Source organism: Colletotrichum truncatum (assembly GCF_014235925.2).
Source record: "Colletotrichum truncatum strain CMES1059 chromosome Unknown Contig_0013, whole genome shotgun sequence".
Taxonomy (NCBI): Eukaryota; Fungi; Ascomycota; class Sordariomycetes; order Glomerellales; family Glomerellaceae; genus Colletotrichum; species Colletotrichum truncatum.
This window is the reverse complement of record NW_027222410.1, coordinates 232,890-258,550: the sequence shown is the minus strand read 5'-3', so window position 1 is coordinate 258,550 and position 25,661 is coordinate 232,890. Positions and strand designations below refer to the sequence as shown.

General features: G+C 46.2%; 8 protein-coding genes across 8 annotated transcripts; 4 read left to right on the top strand and 4 right to left on the bottom strand.

Moving 5' to 3' along the window:
- Positions 1 to 4,149: 4,149 nt before the first annotated feature.
- Positions 4,150 to 6,115, bottom strand: CTRU02_215134 (uncharacterized protein; the record flags this gene model as incomplete). The annotated part of the gene is made up of 4 exons (XM_036731916.2): positions 4,150 to 4,158; positions 4,194 to 4,204; positions 4,243 to 4,645; positions 5,348 to 6,115. The coding sequence occupies 4 exons, from the start codon at positions 6,113 to 6,115 to the stop codon at positions 4,150 to 4,152; spliced, it is 1,191 nt and encodes a 396-aa protein (XP_036576304.2).
- Positions 6,116 to 7,741: 1,626 nt separating this feature from the next.
- Positions 7,742 to 8,637, top strand: CTRU02_215133 (uncharacterized protein; the record flags this gene model as incomplete). The annotated part of the gene is made up of 3 exons (XM_036731917.1): positions 7,742 to 7,910; positions 7,991 to 8,135; positions 8,187 to 8,637. The coding sequence occupies 3 exons, from the start codon at positions 7,742 to 7,744 to the stop codon at positions 8,635 to 8,637; spliced, it is 765 nt and encodes a 254-aa protein (XP_036576305.1).
- A 1,917-nt stretch (positions 8,638 to 10,554) lies between these two features.
- On the top strand, positions 10,555 to 12,054 carry CTRU02_215132 (transposase; the record flags this gene model as incomplete). Its single annotated transcript, XM_070206375.1, has 2 exons — positions 10,555 to 11,117; positions 11,166 to 12,054. 2 exons carry the CDS (start codon positions 10,555 to 10,557, stop codon positions 12,052 to 12,054), a joined length of 1,452 nt encoding a protein of 483 aa, XP_070059934.1.
- A 299-nt stretch (positions 12,055 to 12,353) lies between these two features.
- CTRU02_215131 (transposase) lies at positions 12,354 to 13,853 on the bottom strand (the record flags this gene model as incomplete). The annotated part of the gene is made up of 2 exons (XM_070206374.1): positions 12,354 to 13,242; positions 13,291 to 13,853. The coding sequence occupies 2 exons, from the start codon at positions 13,851 to 13,853 to the stop codon at positions 12,354 to 12,356; spliced, it is 1,452 nt and encodes a 483-aa protein (XP_070059933.1).
- Positions 13,854 to 14,734: 881 nt separating this feature from the next.
- On the top strand, positions 14,735 to 15,608 carry CTRU02_215130 (zinc finger protein; the record flags this gene model as incomplete). Its single annotated transcript, XM_036731918.1, has 2 exons — positions 14,735 to 15,064; positions 15,111 to 15,608. 2 exons carry the CDS (start codon positions 14,735 to 14,737, stop codon positions 15,606 to 15,608), a joined length of 828 nt encoding a protein of 275 aa, XP_036576306.1.
- Positions 15,609 to 16,838: 1,230 nt separating this feature from the next.
- On the bottom strand, positions 16,839 to 17,666 carry CTRU02_215129 (uncharacterized protein; the record flags this gene model as incomplete). The annotated part of the gene is made up of 1 exon (XM_036731919.1): positions 16,839 to 17,666. The coding sequence occupies one exon, from the start codon at positions 17,664 to 17,666 to the stop codon at positions 16,839 to 16,841; it is 828 nt and encodes a 275-aa protein (XP_036576307.1).
- A 3,895-nt stretch (positions 17,667 to 21,561) lies between these two features.
- Positions 21,562 to 22,516, top strand: CTRU02_215128 (uncharacterized protein; the record flags this gene model as incomplete). The annotated part of the gene is made up of 2 exons (XM_036731920.1): positions 21,562 to 22,440; positions 22,505 to 22,516. 2 exons carry the CDS (start codon positions 21,562 to 21,564, stop codon positions 22,514 to 22,516), a joined length of 891 nt encoding a protein of 296 aa, XP_036576308.1.
- Positions 22,517 to 22,814: 298 nt separating this feature from the next.
- CTRU02_215127 (carboxylesterase type b) lies at positions 22,815 to 24,173 on the bottom strand (the record flags this gene model as incomplete). Its single annotated transcript, XM_036731921.1, has 1 exon — positions 22,815 to 24,173. The coding sequence occupies one exon, from the start codon at positions 24,171 to 24,173 to the stop codon at positions 22,815 to 22,817; it is 1,359 nt and encodes a 452-aa protein (XP_036576309.1).
- Positions 24,174 to 25,661: the final 1,488 nt, after the last annotated feature.

Here is a 25,661-nt window from a genome sequence, read left to right as displayed (position 1 = left end):
TGACGACGTTTCCTACCTTATCAACTACATTCTGTAAAATTATTTTGACCTTGGCGCGACTTTGCGCTGGTATCTCGTCCACAGCGTCGATGCCAATGTAGGCAGGGTTCGCATTAATTAGGTCCAATATTATTTTCTCACATTCTTCGAAACCAGACTAGTGAGACCCAACGCAACCCCAGTATCTTTTTGCTGCTGACAGTCAGACCATAGGATTCTGTTAACGGACTGTAGATCGGGGTACATAGATAGCTGTGTCACAATGCTTCGGAGTATAACACGGGCGAAGAACGTTCTGATTAGAAATAGAGTTTGCGCAGTAGAAATAGGAACATGGAGCCAGTTGCTGTCTCTGTTGGACGGAGGGAGAGAGTGTTTCGATAAGCTCGGCTAACATGGACGACTTGCCGCAGCCCCGCACGCCGTGGATGAGCAGGATAGCCGAACAGCTAGAATCGTGCCACTGTCGGTAGCTAGGATGACTATCTAGCCAAGAGTTGTTGTTTGGAATTAGATTCTGACGAATGCTTTCGTAGTGTTCCTTGATGCGTGGGAGACTAAGCCATGCCAAAAATTCCTTACGGTCTTGTGAATCCAAGGACAATTGCACCAACGCGGAGGCATCAAGCAGGCGACTCATCCTTACGTCGAGATCTCGCAGATTGTTAGCCACAGTAGCCTGATGATGTTAAGAGGTTTTAGTGACTGTCATGGTCGCTATCTGAAGGACTTCATTCTCCCACTTTTCCACGTCGCCTAAGTCAAGTACCATGGCAGATTGCCCTATTGCTTTGATAGCACGAACTAAAGTAGTCAGCCAGGGGCTCCAATAGATATTTAATATTTGATAGCTCGAAAACTTTACTTCTTGGCTTTTCAGGTAAGCTACAGAGCTCGATAGTAGACGCAGTATTTCCGAATATAAACGAGTCAGAGCCGCTGTCAAGAGACCAGAGATGTTAGATGCGACTCCAAGATACAGCCGTTCAAACACTCTGAAGCGGCATAGAAGCCGAGTGATGTTCTCAAGGACAATCAAGACCGACACATATGCCTGAATATCCCCAACAGCCACAGTAAGCAGAAAGCGCACAGCTGCCCAAGGAAGAGCGGTATGGACAGGGTTGTACTGAAAAGCGACGTCCCCGACAGCTTTGAACTTGTACATCCATCCGATGATCTTTCCCAGAACGTTGCGTAGGATGATCTCCCTACCACCTGACAGCTTCACTTTCCACTGCCTGCGAGAACAGGTTTGAAGTCTGCCCTCCGCCGCTTCTAGTACGGCTTGCAAGAAGTCGAGCTTTCTCGTCTGAATCGCTGAAAGTGCTGTCATTTGGTCATCGTCGAAGGTTTCAAACGAATTTTGCGAATAAGAATCACTTGACATTGCGCCGTCTACTTACCCGCGTGACCGTTTACTCTAATGTAGGGTGACTCAATAAGGCGTAGCTTTAGAAAGGTATTTGATGTTAAAACGATCAGGTCTCAATGGATAATACTGATCTAAATGAAAGTAGTTATAACGACGGAGGGTTAGGGGGTTCGACTGAGTCATTTCTTTTCTTTTGTATTAGTAGTTATCCAAAGCATCAGGCTACTCCATTATGTGCTCGTTTGGGGATAGTGGCGCTTGTTAGAAGCGCGTTGGGCCAGATGAAAAGTAGCTATACCTAGGCAATTTGTGGGTGTCTAATTAACTCAACCCGTTTATAAACAGTGCTGCAAAAACAAGCTTAGGTGGCTCATACTGCTTATCTTGCTTACTTTAAATCATATGACCTGTTGCCCAGCTATCCAATTTTTAACCAACCACCACCCCCCCCACTTTATAATAAGACCATAAAGCCAAAAGTTAAGTTTATAGTATTTATACTTGTTGCTGATGTAACAGAAAGTCCTGGAGCGGGCACTGTATCGCGGCGACATCTGATATTATGGCCTAGAGAATTGGCGATTCTCAGGTTGCTAAAAACCGTGGGCTATGTTCACAGATCGAGGCTGCTGCACCGGCTCTGTCGGCAATATAAACTGTGTGTGTTTCAGCCCGTCTGTACGGATCGAAGGCATCGTCACGCACAACCGTGGCGGCCGAGTTCGGAGACGACATTCCCTAAACTGATTGACTTCAGTCATTAGAGTGAGCCAATGCTGGTTTCGGAGGAAGTGACTCTGAAGCTTTCGCCTGTTAGTGATACACCCCTTCATCTGACTCGGTAATACGGAATACTTGCCTTGACTCTGGTTGCTTTTCACGTGAGGTCTTTGAATGCCTGTGAAGCATATGTTCTATCTGGTTCATCTGCTTCTTGGAGGTAGAGTCTCCTTGCGTGGCGGGTTGTTGCGTCTTAATGACAGGTGTTAACCCCTATCAATCAGGGGTTTGTGCAGATATCCTTTGGTTTTCTTTATCGCCTTCCCCGATTGGCCCCGGTAGTTCAACTGATACTTTGACGGATTGTGATCTCGACTCGATTTGTCTTGTTCTGGAGCCCTCTCAAACTCGTGAATCTTCTGCCGCCCATGTCATTGGTCATCATTATCTGAGCCTGGCTGCTGTCCCCCGTCGCCACGGCTTTCTTGCTTAAGGCCGGGAATTCATTGACAATCTCCGGAAGTTCTGAAAACTGAGAAGACAATTGATTGGGTTGCTTCCAGAGCAGCGTCCCCCGTCGGCTTCTATCTTCAGTCTTGGGGCTTGCAGATGACACATGGAACGGATTCTTAATGGTGCTTCCTGCGTCCTGGTTGGAGACATTCCTCAAAGATGCCGTTTCTGTTAGACATAAGGGATCTTCATGCCTATCTTCAAGATGTACTCGGGGGCTGGTGCCAGAATCAATTGGATTGGGACCTTCAGCTTCCTCCGATGTCTCCTTCCTTTCGTGAGCATGATATTTGGATGATCCCATGGCTCCTCCAGCAGGTGGGGCAGCAGTAGACGTCTTAGAAGGCGTGCCAGTTGCGGACTTGAATGCATTGACTGCATTGTTCAATATACCTGTCAAAGTGCTTGGCTTTTTCGTCGGGGGCATTATTTACCGGCTCTCCATTTTCTTCGTAACGGTCCATTCCACTCCTAGTCTCTGGAGTCTCCGGCTTGGAAGGATCAGCAATTTTCTGCAGTGAAATATGTTGGCTGATAAGGTTTTGCTTCAGGTTTGCTGGCAAGCCGCCATCATCAAGCCATTGCAGTTTTACGACTAGTTCACCATTGGTAGTTGCTTCTTGTGTAGTCTTGTTTGTTTTCGCTGCCTCTAAGGTGCGTATGGCACATAACACATCGTCCGGTAGTCTGTTCTTGACGCCCACTCCCCCAAGCCGATTGATCTCACTTACGATGCCATGTGTGCGACTTTTTAACTTTCCGCACACCACGATTTTTTGTCCGCTTTCCGACACCGTGTAATCGTTGATCGATGTAAAGACGTCTCATACCATCGCGGGACCCACATTGTCATCTTGCTCCTTTTATGGGACGATGTTCACTCAAAATCAAGCTGTCAAACAGATCATCATGATCATTATCAGGTTTGCATATTCATTTGACGACAAGCAGCTACTAGCATTGAATAAATAATGAACATAACATTGAAAACCATACTCGAAAATGAAAAACTCAGGAAGGGGAAGGCTATTCAGTGAAAATACACACGCGAGATTTCCATCCCAAAAGGGCATTTCCCGGATGTTCTCTACTCGAATTCTGCGCTTTGCTAGTGTGGAATGATGTACCCCTGACCGAATGATATTCTACTTTACCACGTGCTGGTCCAGAAACCCGTTCTCTGTGGCACGTCGAAGAGTAGTTGTCTCATCCAAAACCTCAACATATCCTACCCTGAAGACCCGCGTCTCAATCCCAGCTTGGATCACGAACTTATAGATAATATAGGTAAACTCTACCTTTGCGCTAACTAAGACTTTAAGGATAATGGAATGTACTAGGGAGTAAATATAACATACTAAGAATAGCTAATAAATCGACTCTATTAGAGTCTAGGATAGAATTTCGCATAGGAGCCTATATTAATGCTTTCTTTTCCTATAAGACTGTATTTACTTAACATAGTCTAGTATCTATGATAAATATAATAACTAATAAAAGACCATTAGCTTCGGATAGACAACATAAATATATAAGAGTACTTATCCTTTCTATGAGTCTGATATTAGAAATATGTGTAACTTACGTGGTCGTCGCCTAGAGACGTTAGTTGAGATAACTGGGTCGTGGCCAACCGGTCTTGCGCTTGCAGCTCCGGAATACAGAATAAAATGACTCTTCTCGTTTGTCGCTATAAAATCTCTCGAATCGTCCGCTGAAATCTTTCTGAGCTTTCATCTCTTGCCTGTTTTGGAAAGCGCGCTGAGCGAGAAACATAGCGCGAGAAACAGCCCCAAAGGTGCCGCAGCCCTCAACAACCAGGATGACGGCCTTAAGATTTTTGAGGTGAATATCCTGTTCATATGGCCCATCTAGGAAGACTTTTTGCGATACCGCTACCAGATCGCTGCCATCATCTGTCTCAGACACTGCGTATGCTCCTTTGAGTGGCTGGGCAAGCCAAGATACCTCGTTTTTCTCAGCCCTTTTGAAGATGTCATATTCCGTTGTGTGCACGGCTTTTTTGATGACGAAGTGCTATTCTGAATGTCTTTTTTGACAAAGCTGTTGTGGTCTAGGGAGCTGAAGCTGATCAGGAAAAGAACGACCCACAGGTTTCCATAAACACAAGATGGCTGGTATTCCGAATAACTTATAGAATTGTCTATTTTGGAGACAAAGATAGAATTATGTGCCTGGATGGCCATTTATCTTCTCAACTAGCTGAATACGTATGACTGTAGCACTATGGAACTCTTTTATGTAACTTGTCGTAATGCTAGCGGGAGGCACTATTGATATATTATACCTATAGATATCCTGCTTAACGACGGTCATTTGTATCTATATATATCGTCCAATCTTAAATGGTCCGACTACCTGTTGGACTGATACTTTTAATAACGAACTTCCTGTCGTAGTGGCGCCCTCTCTGGGTGCTTGGACTGAACCCAGTTGCCACTTTATAATACGTGTGTTTACCATCTCGTTTGTCTCGCGGAACATGTTAACAAAGTCCTGCAATACTACCGCTATAACGAGCGGGTCATCATCCGGGACATAGCTTCCCCGAGTCGATACCAACAGAACAATACTACAAAGCAATGCCAAACCAAAGGATGCCCACGTTAGCACGAATATGGCGCTTCGGTATGATGAGTTTGTGTTTGAGTCCCAACCCATGAGTAGCACCAGCGGCGGGATTATGCCAATACACAAACGAGTAGCAATGTTGCTTACCACGCCCGTGGTGAAGATGCGACGTCCTAGGATAGGTAGGTCATGAAAACGCCAGGACGAGAAGATTGTGTGCCCCTGGAAGAGATTCTCAAGCTGGAGAATTCTAAGGGGGTTCCTGTGGAGGGCGGACCAGCGGTAGATGTGCATCATCTGCTCGAAGGCAGCGGCGATAGCGAGACCGTAAAATGAGACGAGAATATTTAAGCTGATCCGTGCGCCCGGGAAACCGAATATTTGGTCCATGGGGAGGCATTCATCAGCATTTTCGGGCCTTCGGTTATTAATATTCTGCAACCACACTTGAATACCAATAGCAAGTATGAGGGAACCCGCTATAGGCAGCGCCAACCTCTTTACATGCGATAGGAGAAATGATTTGTTATGCTCTGTACACAAATCGAATGCGACCTTAGCGTCAGCCTCTAACGAGCGATGTTCTGTTGGATCGCAAGGTGCGAATTCGAGAACAAGCTGACCGTTCATGTCGGCGCGGATGGCACGGAAACGCTGGGTTCTACTAAGCTTAGCAACGATTTGCTTGGTAGTAGCCATGGTTCCTCGTTGCTGGAGAGGCTTGATGACCTTGGAAAGAGAGATTGCGATAGTCAGCATAGACCGCGGGACGCCATCTGTCCTGGGGACAATGAACAGCAAGGCGATCAAGCAGACGAGCACTAATCCCAGCGAGAGGACACCGCTACCAACGAGCAGCTGCACAAAAGGCTGCGAACTTGACTTGCTCTCGTCTGACATGATCTCGTGTGACATGATCTCGTCTGACCTGCTTTCGTCGTCACATTGTACTCCGTATCCGCCGAAGAGAAACTAGAAGCCTAGAGGAGGACCAAGCTTCAGAGCGAAAGAGAACAGTGCAACCATCCTTGCCCGCATGGGACCTAAAATGAGGCTCTTGGATGCGGGAAGAGCACTGTCGCTCCGAAGTATTTGTCTTATATCCTTCAAGGAGAGGTCTTTCCTTTGCACTGCGGCCCATTTCATGGCCCAACAGAAGTGTAGCGCACCGAGGTCAACCATCGTGACAGACATCACGTTGGTCAGAGCACTGAAAAAAGCGAGCGTAGACAAGTTTGGCGTCCTTGTCTCTGTTGACTGGTTGTTCCATATCGCAAGTATCAACGAGCTGAAGAAAAAATAAATGACTAAAATAAATATGACATGACCGAACAAAAGAGAGGCTACATTTTTCCTGCTTATTGAAGCATCACGAAGCCCGGCAAGGTACCGCCACGCATCCGTCGAACGAACTTCGCACGGTGGTTGGATGGCCCCAGTTATTGACCAATCTGTCCCTGGCATTGTGCGATTTTGGAAAGTAGCTGTTGATGGAAATCCTTGCATAGTCGTCGACGTCAATGATAGCCAATGTAATATGAAGCTAAGAAAGAAGAAAATATTACCGAGTCGACACTTTAAATACTCTGGGCTTGCGGATGTGGCACGAAGCTACGGCCGGGCGCAGATTTCAGTCTATGCGTTCAGCTAAAGATCTCTAGCTGGTATTCTGAAAGCCCTGTAATTTCTATTGTCTTGCTATCGCTAAAGTGTAAATAGAATTACCCTTGCAACCTGAGTTTGCGGCTGGGAAACGTGTTAGGTAAAAGCAGAGCGCCACTCCGCTTTCGTAGACTTAGAGGAAAGTTGGTGGCGTCACAACGGAACCAAGCAAAAGGACAAAATTCGTAGTAAAAGTGATGTGTCTAGGGTAAGTTCTTCTATGCCCCACGTGTCGCTCGCGGCTCTTGCTCGCCCTGTACACAAAATATGATTTCACGCAAAAGACTTGGATTGCCGGATTGCCAAGGCCCGCAACAATCCGATTTACCCAATGCAAAAGGAGTGATATCTACGTCTGGGCAACTTATCACCGTTATCCACCGGGTGCATCCCGGCCCTGCTCCCAAACGTTGTATCATGCGACATATCGGATTACGCGATTCGGAGGAAGCTGTTTCGACAACACATCGAATTGATAAGCGTGGCAGCCCCAGCATGCAGACTTTCTGCCGATGGACATGTTAGACAAACCACTTTCGGCGCCCGTATGGGGAGACTTTCGGGTGGACACCCGAGCGGGACGGCTTTCGGCGCGCACGGGCCATGTTCGGGGCTACGCCTTCGGGCCAAATCCTCTCGGGGACAAGGAACGACCCCAAGCATGCAGTTGAGGAGCGTAGGAAAACGGAGACCACACTTTCATAGTCATTTTTAACACCCTGTAGGAACCGTCCGTGGTCTACTTAATCGTACCTTGCTATAGCCGCCGTCTGACTCGGTATCAGCCGGTGGAGTTACGCAACCGATCACGAATCATTACGAACTGTGCTCTTATACGCAACCGACAAGATGACAATATCTAATATCAAAGCCGCAAGGATGGATAACTTCATGAACATGACCGAGGATGTCGGGCACAGCCCCGAGCTCCAGCGTCTTCGTGACCTCAACGCCGTCTACTTCGACGCGTTGGACCACAAGCTCGCCGTGGCGCCCGTCAACCTCGACGAGCCGGGAAAAAGTATCCTCGACTCCGGCACTGCTGATGGTTAGTAGCACCCTTGAGACAGTCCCTACTCTCCCTCCCACCCCTGACAGTGATGTTGATGATCCCCCCCAAAAAATGAGGCATCTGGCTCCGCGACCTGCGCAGCACCGTCACGGCGGAGCACGAGTACTTCGGCAGCGACATCGAGGGCGAGCTCTTCCCCTCCCAACCGGACGGCATCAAGTACTTCCAACACTCATTCAAGGACCTGTGGCCGCAGGACCTGTAGAGCACCTTCGACCTCGTCCACGTGCGCGGCAGCCTCTCGGGCTCCAGCCCGTCGCGGCCGACAGAGGTCGTCCGGAACCTCGCGACGCTTGCGAAGCCTGGCAGCTGGGTACAGCTGCAGGAGATGAACGCCTTCACGGCGCCGCCCAACGGGCCCGCCATAACCGACTTCGCGCGCATGGCGTCCGAGAACTGGACGGGTATCGGCGTCGGCGATTTCGCCAACGAGCTGGCGTCCTACCTGCGCGAGGGCGGCCTGAAGAACGTGCAGAAGAGGAGGGTCATGTGCAGGCTCGGGAAAAGTACGAAACCGGAACTGCGCGAGCAAAGCGTTAACGGGGTCACGGGGCCAATCGAGCCGCTCGTGTCCTTCGCGCGGAGCGTCAAGTTGTCCTTCACCGGGGATGAGCGTTCAGCCATGAAGAGCAGGGTGAAGGCCGAGCTCAAGAACAATGGCGGCATCATCGAGGTGGTCATTGCCTTTGGACAGCGGGAGTGAGGGCGTGTGTGCTCTGCTAGAAGAAGGGGTTTTGTGGCATTGGGTTTAGACATGGGTAGAAGCTTGATAACGATCAAAGAGACTGGCCAAAGCCGCGTAACCTGGCTGTTCCCTGAGATTACGAGTTCTCTACGGAGAACAAAAGTCGTAATACTCTGCATGCAAGAACATGTCATGAGTAAGCGGCCCCTGCATCGCATATGGATTGGTTTGCTGAGTTATGCCTTCTTTTATGTAGCCTTGATATCGCGCGGCACCCTGTACCTAGCCACAAAAGTTGGTCACTCTCTTGGTGCGACTCAGCGCGGTTCACAACCCCTCCCCCGGATCGTAAGTGACGAGGTTGTTTGAGTTGGTTGGGGGCTAGTCTATCAGCTCGCCGTAGATGGCACGAAGGGGTGCGTATTATCTATAGATAATCTTAATTTAAGGGCAACCAAGTGTATTAAATTACCTGTTCTCAGCAGAGTACTTTGATTTAATATAAGCTCCATTATGGCGCGTCTCTAATTTTTGACTAATTTCTCCATCTAGAAAACGAACCTCTAGACTCTTTCTTCTCCTGCGATCTTTAGTTGTTGTACTCTGAACGTGTTCTCTTTTAAACTTGCAGTACCACCCTATCGCTTTCCGACGGCACGATTGTCCGTTGTATGGTGGTCTTCTTGGCTATGACTCTGGGTCTGTTGAAGAGCCACAATTGATTGGCATTTTGGAGTCGGTTTATCGCGAGACTTTCTAAGTCTGCGTGTGGTAATGTTCTGAAACTGCTCTTTCTGAGTTTGTGTTGCCCTGAAGATTTATATTCATACAAGTCTGTTATAGAGTTATATTATAAGGCTGGGTAGTATAGTCTAGATAAAATAAGATTCAATACTACTTAAGATGATATCTTGAGTTATTTCATTTATAGTTACATGGAAGCTGAGTTAAGTAATACTAATATATAGCTGTTGAATATAAAATATATAACTTAAGCCTACTACTTTTTTAAATAATAAAGTGATTAGATATGCTTTTAGTAAGAATATTAAGAATAGCTATAGTAAGTATTATAGATACTTTTAAATAGATAGAAAGAAGGAAATGGTTTCTACTTTATTATTTTTATCTAATTATAACACGCGGCTTTATTAGTAGTTAGGTATTACTATTTAGGCGTATTACTATTACGACCCAACCAATCAGGGTGTTGGCCGATGTAGCTATATAGTGTAGAATAGGGAATAATGATAATAAATTTATTATTACCGAAGCTTTTGCTTTGTGCCAAAGTTGGTTGCCCTGACCTCCTTGTAACAATTACCTCTGGTTGTCTCTACTTGAGTCTGTGACGCAGAGACAAGTAGTTGCCAGAACTAAATTGATACGAAGGGGGATAATGATAGGTGAGAAAGCAGTGGTGAGCTATTTTGAGTGCTGCGGAGAAGAAGGGTCTTAAGAGGGCGAAGGTTGTAAGGTTGAAGTCGACAGAGGCCAACAAAGGTCGTAATAGTCGCTAGCCAGGCGATATGCGAGAAAGAGAAAAATAAAGAATAAATTAACTTAGAGATTAACATTACTTAAAAGAATAAAATAGTTATAATAAGTATATAAGTAGTATTAAAATAGAAGTTCTTTTCATCAGGACTTAATATGTAACTTAATAAAATAAGATGTATAACGTACATGATAAGCGAGTGAGACAGACAAGCGAGTGAGACAGTAAACCGCGACCGTCGCACCTTGACGCGACCGGCACCTTTTCCTCTACAATAAATCATGGAATCAGCTAGTATTGAAAGAAGGTTACAAATTGCCCTTCAAGCAATGAGAAATGACCCAAAACTTAGTGCTCGGGCCGCAGGTGCACTCTATACAGTCAGTCACGCAACATTAAGCCGGCGACTAAAGGGAATAGTCTCACGACGCGACAGCATGCCTAATTCACGGAATTTATCAGATTTAGAAGAGAAGACAATAGTTGAGTATATTCTCGACCTAGATGCGCGATCATTTCCTCCCCGGCTGAGTGGTGTGGAAGAAATGGCCAATCGACTTCTCGCAGAGCGCGACGCGCCTCCAGTTGGGAAGCGCTGGGCTTCTAATTTCGTCAAGCGACAACCACAGCTTAGGACGCGTTTCTTTCGCAAGTATGACTATAAGAGAGCTCAATGCGAAGATCCAGAGGTGATTCGTGGCTGGTTTTCGCTTGTGAAGAATACAATTGCGAAGTATAGTATTGCTGATGCTGATATCTACAACTTTGATGAGACCGGCTTTATGATAGGCGTTATTGCTTCTGGAATGGTTGTTACAAGTGCTGAAAGGCGTTCAAATACGAAGATGACACAGCCTGGCAATAGGGAATGGGTTACAGTTATCCAGGCTATTAATTCCCAAGGGGAGAGCATCCCGCCATACATCATCGTTGCAGGCCAGTATCACCTCTCAAGCTGGTATACAGAAACCTCTCTTCCGGGCGATTGGGCTATTGCAACGTCTGAAAATGGATAGACAACAAACGAGAGAGGTATTGACTGGATCAGATACTTCGACATTTATACAAAACCACGTACGTCTGGGAAATATCGCCTCCTCGTTGTTGATGGTCATGAAAGTCACCACTCCGCAGCCTTCGAGCTCTTTTGTCAAGAAAACAACATTATTACACTGTGCATGCCGGCTCACTCGTCTCATCTACTTCAACCCTTAGATGTTGGTTGTTTTCAGCTGTTAAAGAATGCCTACGGTCGGCAAATTGAGAATAAGATGCGGCGAGGCACAACCCATATCTCGAAGGAAGATTTCTTTGCAGCATTTTACGAAGCTTTTAAGCAGTCTTTTACGAGGAAAAATATCCAGGGAGGTTTCCAAGGAGCTGGACTTGTCCCTTTGAATGCAGAAAGTGTTCTCTCAAAGCTGGATGTAAAGTTCCGAACGCCAACGCCTGAGGAGGGGGTCCCTCAGACACCAGACCCTTGGATCTCTAGGACGCCGAGCAACCCAAGCGAAGCAAGATCACAGTCTACTTTTATTAAGAGTCGAATCTCACGCCACCGAAGCAGCTCTCCAGCATCAATTTATAGTGCTGTGAGTAAGCTAGCCAGAGGGACAGAAGGACTAGGGCATCGGGTAGCATTACTAGAGTCAGAGGTTCAAATCCTTCGAGAGGAGAATGCAATATTAAGTCGGCGTCGAAGGGCTAAGAAAACACGTCTACAGAAAGGAGGAAGTCTTACTATATCTACTGGAGAGGATATACAGTCGCAAAGAGAGGCAGACACGCAACTACAAGAGGAAACGCGACGGAGTAGTGGTCGCAAAGTGAGGTCTGAGACGACTCATCGTCGGTGTGGCGTATGCGGGAATACAGGCCACAACGCGAGAACATGTCAATTTATTGAGGAAACATCCGAAGAACAGGAATCCGAGTAGTATTAATCAATCTAAGATTTCTTGTTATAGATTTCGATATTATTGTCGCGAAGGTCTGGTTTACTGTCTCACTCGCTTGTCTGTCTCACTCGCTTATCATGTACGTTATTTCTAGAGAAAATTAATAAATTAGACATTAAAAATTAAATAATAATTAAAATAGCTAAAAATAAATTAATATACACTATAGATAACGTACATGATAAGCGAGTGAGACAGACAAGCGAGTGAGACAGTAAACCAGACCTTCGCGACAATAATATCGAAATCTATAACAAGAAATCTTAGATTGATTAATACTACTCGGATTCCTGTTCTTCGGATGTTTCCTCAATAAATTGACATGTTCTCGCGTTGTGGCCTGTATTCCCGCATACGCCACACCGACGATGAGTCGTCTCAGACCTCACTTTGCGACCACTACTCCGTCGCGTTTCCTCTTGTAGTTGCGTGTCTGCCTCTCTTTGCGACTGTATATCCTCTCCAGTAGATATAGTAAGACTTCCTCCTTTCTGTAGACGTGTTTTCTTAGCCCTTCGACGCCGACTTAATATTGCATTCTCCTCTCGAAGGATTTGAACCTCTGACTCTAGTAATGCTACCCGATGCCCTAGTCCTTCTGTCCCTCTGGCTAGCTTACTCACAGCACTATAAATTGATGCTGGAGAGCTGCTTCGGTGGCGTGAGATTCGACTCTTAATAAAAGTAGACTGTGATCTTGCTTCGCTTGGGTTGCTCGGCGTCCTAGAGATCCAAGGGTCTGGTGTCTGAGGGACCCCCTCCTCAGGCGTTGGCGTTCGGAACTTTACATCCAGCTTTGAGAGAACACTTTCTGCATTCAAAGGGACAAGTCCAGCTCCTTGGAAACCTCCCTGGATATTTTTCCTCGTAAAAGACTGCTTAAAAGCTTCGTAAAATGCTGCAAAGAAATCTTCCTTCGAGATATGGGTTGTGCCTCGCCGCATCTTATTCTCAATTTGCCGACCGTAGGCATTCTTTAACAGCTGAAAACAACCAACATCTAAGGGTTGAAGTAGATGAGACGAGTGAGCCGGCATGCACAGTGTAATAATGTTGTTTTCTTGACAAAAGAGCTCGAAGGCTGCGGAGTGGTGACTTTCATGACCATCAACAACGAGGAGGCGATATTTCCCAGACGTACGTGGTTTTGTATAAATGTCGAAGTATCTGATCCAGTCAATACCTCTCTCGTTTGTTGTCTATCCATTTTCAGACGTTGCAATAGCCCAATCGCCCGGAAGAGAGGTTTCTGTATACCAGCTTGAGAGGTGATACTGGCCTGCAACGATGATGTATGGCGGGATGCTCTCCCCTTGGGAATTAATAGCCTGGATAACTGTAACCCATTCCCTATTGCCAGGCTGTGTCATCTTCGTATTTGAACGCCTTTCAGCACTTGTAACAACCATTCCAGAAGCAATAACGCCTATCATAAAGCCGGTCTCATCAAAGTTGTAGATATCAGCATCAGCAATACTATACTTCGCAATTGTATTCTTCACAAGCGAAAACCAGCCACGAATCACCTCTGGATCTTCGCATTGAGCTCTCTTATAGTCATACTTGCGAAAGAAACGCGTCCTAAGCTGTGGTTGTCGCTTGACGAAATTAGAAGCCCAGCGCTTCCCAACTGGAGGCGCGTCGCGCTCTGCGAGAAGTCGATTGGCCATTTCTTCCACACCACTCAGCCGGGGAGGAAATGATCGCGCATCTAGGTCGAGAATATACTCAACTATTGTCTTCTCTTCTAAATCTGATAAATTCCGTGAATTAGGCATGCTGTCGCGTCGTGAGACTATTCCCTTTAGTCGCCGGCTTAATGTTGCGTGACTGACTGTATAGAGTGCACCTGCGGCCCGAGCACTAAGTTTTGGGTCATTTCTCATTGCTTGAAGGGCAATTTGTAACCTTCTTTCAATACTAGCTGATTCCATGATTTATTGTAGAGGAAAAGGTGCCGGTCGCGTCAAGGTGCGACGGTCGCGGTTTACTGTCTCACTCGCTTGTCTGTCTCACTCGCTTATCATGTACGTTAGTTAGTTTCAAGAGTATTTTACTTACAAATATTAGTAGTTTTCTTTTCTAAGAAATTAACTATTAAATATAAAATCTACATGTCTTTACTCTAACCTCACTTATCTTAACTAATAGGCGCTGTCTAGAGACCTTGAAGAAGACCTTCCATATCGGAAGGTACAGATAAAACAGGAGAATGACTATAGCATAGTACTTTAAGCAACCCTATCCTTCGTACTTCGTGTCTACCATACATCCCAGCATGCAGCACTTAGCTCTACGAAGCCTTCGTCATCTTCCATCGCTGTAGAGACTGTCTGAGAATACATTCTCACAAGACGCCAAGATGCAGCTGTAGGAGGCCAGATGCATGGCCAGACTTGAAACAAAGTTAAGGGGGCGCCATGTCTCAACGACGCTGCGGTACCGGCACTTCTATTGGCACTACCGCGTCAACGTTCAGTTAGTGACGCGCGGTGATCTTATAACCACCCTTTCCATGCATGCCAAGCCGCGGATAATGATACGTGCACATAGGACCTAATCATTCCCTTTGCACATGCGTGGCAATGAGCATATAAAGAGTCAGTATTTTGCTGCCCATTTTAGCAACTCAACTTTCTGATTTTTCCACCACAATCAGATGGCTTTCACTTGTGGTACATGCTGGCAGACATGGCCTACATGGAGGTCTCGCGATCAGCATGTGGCCGCCAAATTTCATGAGGTTCCCGACTTTGAATGCGACAGTTGCGACCGCTATTTTCAAAGTCAACAAGCTGTCGAACAGCATATGAACGCTCTTGATCACTGGGCTGAGTCGGCTTCTGATGAAGCGGATTACTACTGCGACTACGACTCCTGCTCGGAGGGTTTTGGTGATGAGGAAGAGCTGAGAAACCACGAGATCGAGGAACATTTCTACTGTGACTCATGCGACCGAGAATTCCAAGACTTGAATAGCATCAAGATGGTATGTCATAGATCCAGAAGCCACTATATATATCTAACGCCTGTAGCATCGCAATAGCAAGCAGCATCGCGGTACAAATGTATCTTGCTCTTTCTGTCACGGTTCATACGTGACTGCAGGCGGCGTTTTTCATCATCTTGAACAGGGTGCATGTCCGAAAGCTCCCTTGGACCGAATCAAGGTTTACGAAGCAGTTAGACGCAAAGACCCAAATGACCTGTTAACCGAGCGACTGCTCGAGTGGTCTGTTCCAAGCAGTTTTGAGGCGACTCACAAGTCCTACAATGCTCAGGCTGAAGCTTTTGAGTGTTTCCTGTGCGGAAATCTTTTCAAACGCCTCAATTCACTTAATCAGCATCTTAACTCGCCTAGGCATCAACAGGATCTATACCACTGCCCGAACCCACGTTGTGATAAGAAGTTTGGGACTTTGGCTGCTGTTGGCAACCATTTAGACAGTGAAAGCTGTAACTTTATGCGCTTTGACGATGTTCAGGAGACGGCCAAACGGATTTTTGACCCTGGCCGCATGATCGCTTTTTAAGTTGAATTTCATAAGAAGAAGCAGTATTCAATTATTACAGCCTACAATTAGTCAATAACGGGATCTTCTACACTGATACGTTGGCGGAGAGAAAGGTCCGAAGTCGAGTTGGTTGCAGAGATAGTGAAGAAGTGGCAACGGTGATTGGTTTGTGGCCTGCAGGTTTCTAAATACTCGATTTCTCACCGCCACGAAAAAGAAACATAATATGCGGGAGGCCGTGCATTCCCTACTTCTTCAATCTAAATATTCATTCTTCAGGACCCTAGAATTGTTCATCTAGTTACTTTCTCTACTTTTCGATAAAGATCTTGCCTCTAATCAACAACTCCAATTTCCTAACCACAAAGCTCGACGTAACCCCCTCTCTACTAGCTAAATCCTATCGATAACGACGTCTTGCGTAAATCAATACTTACTATGACTCCTCAATCTTCAAGGCTCCGATCTGGAAGCCATTCGCTCCGCATCGATGCTATAATCAACCCCTCTTACAAGCTTTTCCTACCTCTAGAAGATCGACTAATTACGAGAGTTAAATTATCACACATTTACCTTTGACTTAGCTCTATGCAGCGGGAGATCTGAGTTCTGCAAAGTCCTCCCTAATTGAAACTTTAATAGAAACCCTATTTCTCGTGGCTAAGGACTATGCATTCGATACATGACCCAGAAAACACATGGTCGCGAAGATCACTCACGTATCGAAATTAGTATTATTGCAGGACTACAAGCCTCGCTAAAGAAGAGGAAAGTCCTGAAGTACAACTACAGCAAAGTAGAGATAACTACACAGCTTCGCACTAGCATCATCGCTATTTTAAATAAGGTATATATATACTCCCACTTTAACTTAGTCTGCATAACTCATACTTCAAAAAGTCAACACTCTTCTAGACATCAGAACAGCTAGTAACACGACTCATAATAAAACGTTTTCTAAATACGTACTTAAGATTGAGAACGGTGGTCTGGATGAGGGCTACGTGACTATCATCGATGTTCTCGACATCATTCACACAACAGAAGAAGGGGTTCACTACCAAGGAGGACAAAGAACTTGTTCAGGATGTGGAAATTTCTATTCAATGAGTCAGGGTATGCGACTTCTCTGGCCGATTTTGAGAATTGTCGCTACCACCATTTGCTGACGGGTTGAAAATCTATGGACACATGTCTCTGGCTGGAATTTTTGAAAGTTCGAAGCTGACTCCGATTTCGTTTAATCCTCTAACTAGCAACGATGTCCATGGGGTTCTGTGTCATCATGTTCCATCCCTGGTAAGGGGCGTCCTGGTGGCAGAAACAATCTCTCGGCAGGATGTTGGCATTCGTGACGACGTTGTGTATTAGAAGCTCGCAGCAGTTCGCAGACCGATCCGAGGGTTGCTGCCGCGTGTTCTGTGGGACGAAAAGCACAGTTCCGGCGTGCGAGCCGGCAACGGTGACCAGTCCATTCCAGCCGAACTCATTCAGTCGCTCAATGAGGTATCGCAGGTTCCCCACGGCATCGAACATGATGCCCCGGCTCCAGGAGTTGGTCGCCGCCTCGTTGCCTTGGCAGGTGACGCTATACCTAGCAGATGTGCCGACCTGGTTGGTGGACTCATAACAGTAGCAGTCTTGAGTTATGCCTTCAGGGTCGTTTCTCACCGCAGTGCACGTGCCAAGGCGCAAGGCACGCTTACTGAGAGTCTTCTTGGTCATGTCGCGTGGATGTAGCCGTGGAGAACCTGGCTCACCTTGTGAGCGTTGCAGCTTGGCCACGGCGGCATTGAGAGCAGCGTCTTCTCGGGCCGCTAGAGCTGGATCGTCCTCGAACTTCTTCTCGAGCTCTTCAAAGTCGAGGGTGGCGAGATGCGCTGCAAACTCGTTCGTTGAAGGGTCCTCGGCTTGTCCCCGGACATCATGGCTTGTGTTGTCGACACTTCGTCTATAGGGGTTCCCCACGTCACCGTGAAAGTAGTCCGAATGCGCTACAGTAATCAACGGGTTTTTGGCACTGCCTCTCCAATCGGAGGCTCCCCAGCAGATGCCATGAGAACCATCGGCGGTCATGAAGGCGGTTTGGATAAGACCGGTGACGAGTTGAGAGCCAGTAATGCTGGTCGTGAGTCCCCGGTAATTAGAGATTTCGATGACGCATCGTGATTGACCCCAGCGAATATAATTGCCGGACTGGACGGTCACAGTTCGCGAACCCCAACCGTCAAACGCCTGTGTCAAAACCCAAAGACATGTGCGAAGGTTGAATCCGCGGGCGCATTGATAATTAGAGGATACAAAGTTATCCACAAACCACTCTCCCCTAACAACCGAGAGCTAAAGTAGCCGGCGGTTAGTATAAGGCAAACAAGTCTATTCAAACGTAGAAACATCGTCGCTTTTGGTGAAGAAACAACAAAGATGGAACTTGCTCAAAAGAAGGCGTTGATTGACAACGGTAGAAAATCGAAGTGAAATATGTAGATGCGCAATATATATCTTCACATTTAATTCTACACTGAGGCACATCGTCAGTACTCCAATGATTATTTCGGACAGGAGAAGCGGAAAACAAACGAGTGAGTTCTTAGACCTATCTTCAAACAGGTGAAGAGCTGAGACGGGCCTTACTCATCGCCGCTGCAGAATTGGCAATAAAACAGCTGTCGCAGTTGAAAATTGAAACCCTTTCCAGCGTGTTTTGCGACGCTACATGAATCCCAGGGCAGGTATTGGACGGAAGTATGTCAGACGATATAGGCTATTGGACAATGTAGGCTATTGGCCGGAAAACTACTGTGGTCATGTCAGACATTCAGAATAACATTTCCGTTAGTCCTTGCTAGTGCAGTGGGGCCGCTGCGGAAAGCTTCTGTCAGATAAAGTTTACGGCACCTTACGGATTATACGAGTAGAAGTTTTGTCTAAACTTCTGGGCGAAGATCAACAGTTCACATCAACAACATCCTCATTCATACGTGAACGCGAGTTGAGTGCATCCCAATGACGAACGACGAAGAAGGTCGTAGGACGTCTAAGTTATGCACAAATTGAAATTAACAAGAAAAAGAGCACCTACGTATTCCGTTGATTACTATAATGGGACGATACAGCCTATCTATGAGAAATAAACGACTGAAAAGTAGCCTATACCGAGCAATAAAGAGAATTACAAGCAATCATCGGTTTAAAAATCATCTCCGCAACGATGATTCTATATTTGCCGTAATATATTCTCTGCTATATCGGTCAGTATTTACTTATACCTTAAAGAAAAATAACTTATAATGTAAAATAGGTTGGCAAGAAAATCAAGTGGAAACCGAGATGTTCAGTGTGCATTTCTGAAACCAACAAAACACTACATGATGTTCATCCAATATTATAACCAATCCTGGCCTGTTTAGAACTGGAGCTATACTGACTTAAAAGCGACGTGTTACCGCTATCATCTCCCGTTCATTGACCCAAGAGGAGCGGAATTACGATGCAGCTGAACGTGAATTGCTGGCAGTCGTTTATTCGTTGGATAAGTGCATCTGTCTATTAGAAAACGCCCCTTTAGTACTAGTGCTTACTGATAACATGATCAATACCGCCATACTTAAATCCTGTCTATCCCTCATCAACTCAACACCTTGCCACATGATACCACAGTCATGCATTACTGTCTTTATCGCGGCCATGCAGTTCCTCAAGGCTATTCTCGTCTTTAACTCCTCCCAGTTGCTGCGGGTTCGGCTGCCATTGAGCCGAGAGCGGCATCTTTGTCCATCATCCGATTACTGTTAACTCAACACCATCATTTCGCCCTTTCAGATGGGAAACAATCTAAATCCAAACTCTAAACGCTGGACTCCAGTCAAGATTCTCAACTCTGGCTTATATTAGCATATCTCTTCTCCCCACAATTGCTAAATCATGGCGCCCAACTACTGGCAACCTCGTCGTATTTCCCAAAGTTCCTACAACTTGAGGTTGGTCGCGTCGCATGAGGCTATGAATATGAACCTCAGAATCGGGGCTATGAACTTCGTCCTTGCAGGCTATTAAACTACTTCTCCTTTCTTGAGCAGCATGCGCACTCTCGGCGATGTCGGTAAAGAACGGCTTGTGGTTATTACTGAAGTCAATTGGAAATGTCAATGCGAGTATAACGGCGTCCTAATGGTAGGCATTCGCGTAATACCGCAATATCTCTGGTGTTTCGGCATTGTAGTTTATCGTTCAGACATGCGCCCTCCTCTTTGAAGTACTAGTTGTGTAGTTAATATTCCAGTCTCTAGCTGCAGCTAACCAGCGCGGGCGGGGGTGGATGCGCCGGCCGAGCAGGTTGCGACACAGTGCATCCTACAGGCTCTTATTTGCTACTGTTGTATTATCTCTCAACCAGAGAAGCTCTTACTAATAAGAAAGTCAAGGTTCGTATTATTATTCTCCTCTCCCTCTCCGTGGCCGTCATTGTCACATGAGTTGGCTATGATGTGTTGTGGTGTCGCAGACTGGCAAATCTACTTACCCTCCCGTACAATATGTGTTTCATATTTAGTCATTTAAAAGCAAAAGGGCGTCTGTTTGCAGTATCAGTTCGCGACGTAGTGCACACAACCTCGACGGCACACCATTTCTCGTATAGAAATATGCAAAAGAAATGACCTCGCCTTTCTCCAGTTAGTACCTGTCGCAAAACAACTTTGATGCCGATTTGCTTTGGCAGACTTATGGTTAGCTTAATCCCGTATCTTAATTTATATTGCTCTCAAACGTTGTCTACACAGTCGGTAAGTTGTGAATGATATAAGAAGTTCCGAACTTTCAACTTTTATAAGATAATAGAGGAAAGAAATGGTTACTCTTAGCTTGACTCTATTAAATGATCATCCAACAGTGCAGAAACTGAAGTAAGTAATTTATCTTGTACTGCCTCGTTATGATGTATTACAAAGGCTTCACAACAGAGATCACTCAATGCTGGAAGCTGGTCTTCTGTGTGCCTGTGTTTTACGTGCTATACGACTGCAAGTCGATTGTCTCCTTGCTGACTTAGATCCTTCTAATTCTGTTCAGCTATTTAACGGTTAAAAGACAATTGATGTAAGTTTACCACTGGCCGTGATATCTCAAAAGCTTTCGGATGCATGGGAGAAGTTTTGTTGGGTTACTTTAATTCTGCCTGTGTAAATAAATCCCGGCGTATATTTCCAAAGATGTATGTAGCTTCCGCCGCAGTTAATATCCCAACAGATTGGCAAATATGAGTTCATAGATGCAAGCTGCGTAAACTTCAGTGTGATCCGTGGAGTACAGAGAAAGCTAGTCCAATTGACCTTCGGGGTTTGTGCTGCTGCTCCTACTACTATCACTGTTGCACGACGTACGACAATGTGCTGGGTTGGTAATCCACATCATCCTGTTCTGGTATCACGTGTGTGATGGAGACGTTGTGTCTTTCCTTAAAAAGCGTGCTACAAAGGTTTCGAAGTGCCAGTGCTGGTATAGGTTGAAGAACACAATTGGTGACTTGATGTGTTTCTGGCCTCCTTGGTACCTATTAGGATCCCAGAATCTCTTTACTCTGTCTACGCTATTCAGGTGAGCAGCGGCTTTAATTAGTGCGATTTGAAATCAGCAAAAAATCCATGATTCCAGTGCTGTATTGATCTGTGTAACTAAATTGTCTCATGCTTCGTAGGACCAAGCCATCAGGATAGCAATTCTGCATTCTATATATATGAGTGCTAACCTTTTGCAATTCAGTCCTTTTGTTTATTCCCAATTCATACCGTTGCGGAAAGCTTTTCATTATTTTATCAAACGATCTTTCAGTTTCCTATGACAAACATCTTAGCTCATCTACCCATACAAGACAAAAAGCCACCTACAGAGTTTCCACATAGCAATCATGTCAAAGGTACAAAACCCCCCTTCATGGCTGCATACAGACAAACGTTTGATTTTCAACCCGGAAATGATCGGTCGGATCAAACCATCTTTGGGCAAAGCTGAAGGATATGGCTTGACTCCCGCTGAGCTACAGAAATATTTCGGCATCGACGCTAAGCGCTTCGGGGAACTACCTAAACGTGTAGCCGTCCCTGTTCTTCACGGATACAACATCGAGTACCAATGGTACCGGGTCGAAGGGACTTTATACTTGGTTGAGCCTATTGAATGGATACCAGTCGTGTCTCGTCGTGACACGTATCCTTTATCGGAGGTTGTCACAGAGGTCACGGTAGAAACCGAGGACGCGAGAATAAGTGATTTTGCTGCTGATGCAATGGCTTCCCTGTCTATTTCTGCAGGTGGCTCGTACGCGGGCATCACAGCCGAGGCCAAGGCGTCAACCAGCGTCAGTTTCCGTTACGCCGAGAAGTCTGAGCACAGGAGGAAGACCAGATCAATCCAAGAAATGGGAAAGATTCAGGTAGACCAAATCTGGGTCTACCCCAAGCTGAATTGCAGAATTATTAAGCAGCAGCGGATTGAGTACACCATCGATGAGCCGACCTGGAAAATCAAGATCCCGACATGCAACGACGGCGAATGGGAATCACGAAACATTGACCAGCATCGCCTAGATGAGAGCTATCCAGTGATTCATCCCGTCCCTATGACGGGCAATGGCAGAGGGGACATGGCATGGCTGTGTCCTATCTTCAACCACTCCGAGAATGGAGATGTAACCGACATAAGCACGCTGATGAGTCGTAGCACCTGGAAAAGTTGGTTTTTCTATGACTCTTTTCCGTGGAAGGAACCAGAGGAAGACGAGCAAAAGCACCTCGTTGTTTCCGCCTCCAACAGCGGTATTGCTTTTGGACCAATGGTCTCGTGGATTGCCCTCGTAAGTTTTTGCGCTTGAGACACCTGAAATTTTCGCAACAAGTTTCTGACCAAGATCCCCGCAGAACAAGGAGTAGGAGGAGCATGAAAGTAAATCTCACAATCGTTAGTGCTCTCTCTAGCTTAGAAGCTGGTGATGATTTGCTTTTGTGTATGAATTATACAGTCCCTACCACCGAAACTATAATTTAAGAAACGCAATAGCCACCAGATAATTGGCAGATTGTATGACATCTTTTGTATTCATTCTTTGTGAAACTTCCAAGGATTTTCTGAATTGGCTAACCTCCGTAATGCGTGAACATGTCTTGTTGAAGGATATGGAAATGTCTCGCATCTACTATAACTTCGCGCAAACCCAGTCATAATACGTCATTACCGAAAAACAACCTCCCAGTAGTCTTGGTTTCCTTTGATGGTGAAACTCCGTACTTCCTTGTCCATGTTTCCTCTCGCAAAGTCAATCCAGATACCCTTCATTCTGTCTCCTAACTCCTCTACTGCATGTTGATTGCTCATGCCTCCAAGCATTGGAGCAGCTTTCCATGACGACCAAGAACCGAGGAGGAATGGCAACTCAATGCAGTGGGGTGCTCTCAATGAGCTTTGAATGGGGCGCCAGTTGAAACGATACAGGATTGATGTCCCTCCTGCCCGGCGGTATTCTTTGTGAAAGCCGTCGAGGAACCAGGTGAAAACCTTTCCAATGAACCATGCCGCTATCCATTCAATGAACGACCCAATGAAGGCCAAAGCAAGATACGGACGTAAAGTATCATTCTTTCTGACGAATGGAACTCCTTCATCCTTCGTGTAACCGATCATCATGGGCACCCGCTTTGCCACCTGTGAAATCCTCTGAGCAACGTCCGCTTGGTCTGGGAGTGGTTCGGATCCCATGAGCGGTTTGAATGGTGCGTGTGGCGAACCGTACGATTCCGCCACAAGAAATAACTGCTGCTGTAACAACAGCATATCTCCTGAAGTCTGAGTATTTGAATCGCGATGCACCTCGTCGCGGGCCAAAATACCCAAATCTTTGACCATCTTCTCTCGTTCAGGCGTCCAGTGCTCCAGTGGCGCGCTTTGGATGATGGCTCGGTGGAACAAGCCTTCAGTTCCGTCGGCTATCATGAGGAAGTGAATGGAAGCCGCCCCTGCTGATTGCCCAAAGACTGTGACATTATTCGAATCTCCACCAAAGGCTGCAATGTTCCTCTGGATCCATCGAAGAGCTTCAATCTGGTCCATCAGCCCGAGGTTTGCGGGGGCGACATCCGGGATGGGTTGGAAACCGAAAATCCCAAGTCGGTAAGAAATATTCACACCGACCACCCCACGTTCCACTAGTCCAGACGGTTCGTAGCAGTCCAGATCAGCACCGCCTGAGACATAGGCGCCCCCATGTAGAAATACCATTACCGGACGTTTGCGACCATCAGACAGCGCGTCAACGGTTGTTGTAACTGATACATGTAGACAATCTTCGCTCTGCTCACGCCCGGCTGTGATAGGTCCAGTGACAAAATCTAGCTCAAACGGTACAATTTGTGGACATATTGGTGCAGGCCCGGTGCAGTCGGCGATTTCGTCCCACTTTTCGACTGGTTTCGGCCGTTGAAAACGAGATGCAGACGCATACCGAAGTCCGCGTGCTCTAACCAAATCCCCGTTTGACGCTGCGGATATCTTTCCTCCGGGAAGTTCGATGATTATAGAGCTAGGCATGTTCATTTTGGGCCTTGGGACAAGAGCTACTGGTTGATGCGAGCAGTTTCTTAAAGTAAAATTCCTGTGATGGCTGGCCAGTAGCTCTTCAGCCCATAAACGTATACACTCGGAGAAAGCAATTCTAATTTCAACTTTATTAAAAGCAGTATATGAGAAGCCAATTTTCGTATTTTCTACACAATGAAATCATATGGCAGTCATACGTGCCCGGACGCCCAGTGAGGGTGACGCTACACCCTCCATCTTGTGGGTTCGCGAACCTTGTTTTCAACCCATGCTTTTTTCGTCATTCATTTTCTTCCTATCAATAGAATCGTGCGCCACAAATGCCCGTAGTGGTGCCGTCTGGTGCCAGCTGTCCGGAGGAGGACCAATCATGGCTCACCGAACTCCCCGAATTCACCGACGTCATTCACACTTGGTATTGTTTCGCGCAGCCGCCAGACACATTTTCCCCCAGCAATCAAATGCAAGATCCAGTAAGCGAGGTAACCATAATATTATGAGCAACAGTAATATCTAGACTAATAACTTGAATTGAGTATAGCTTCAGCTTTTCTGGGGTTGACATTAATGATAAGATTAATGTAACGAGCAGATCAGGGCAACCGACTGTGGCACAAAGCAAAAGCTTCGGTAATGATGACTCTGGCATTATTATCCCCTGTTCTGCATTATATAGCTACGCCGGCCAGGTACTAACTGGTTGGGCCGTAACAAGCAACCAATCCTACCTTCCTACAGTCTCACAACGTCGTACAACAAGCCGTAGCAAGGTCCTTCAGTTTTAAGTGTTACGGGTTAGGAAAGACACCAACTTGACTAAACTAACGGGGAGTCGCACTAGTGAGAGGTAAGAAGTGATTCAAAGCTATGTTATTCATTGAGAATCATCTAGCCATACATGATATTCTGTGCCGAATATTTAGCAATTATGGAATATTATTACGACTATCGAAAAGAGCTTGACCTGAAAAGATAGCTATCGGATGAAGTGCTTTCCGGCTATAGAAGTTCTTCAACGTGGATTTAAACCTCTTTGAAGTCGAGTTCAACAGCACTAAAATTACTACACCACATGACAGCTGCCTTGGAAAATGTTGTACACGGTAATGCATTCGCCCCCGAATGGCCCACGCGAAACGGTCACATTAGTAGGAATCTCGGGGCTATATACACCGTCGGGAAATCCTCTACCAATGGCTATGTTCGTGAGGATGAAGTGAAGACTGTGAACCGTCTTCTCCCACACAACCTTTGGAATAGCCGTTTCATTGATTTGGTGGGACTGGATATCATCAACAAGCCATGTCAGCGTCTCAGGGGTATTATGTCTGTCGATCTCGATAGAGTATATGTAAAAGGTACCGTGACAAGCACTTTGGGACCATTACCACTTTCCCCAATACTGACCGACTCATCACACCTCTGGGGTTTGTTCCGCAGTGGTAAACGCCCCAATGGCGATCGATAAGGTTTACATTTTCCATG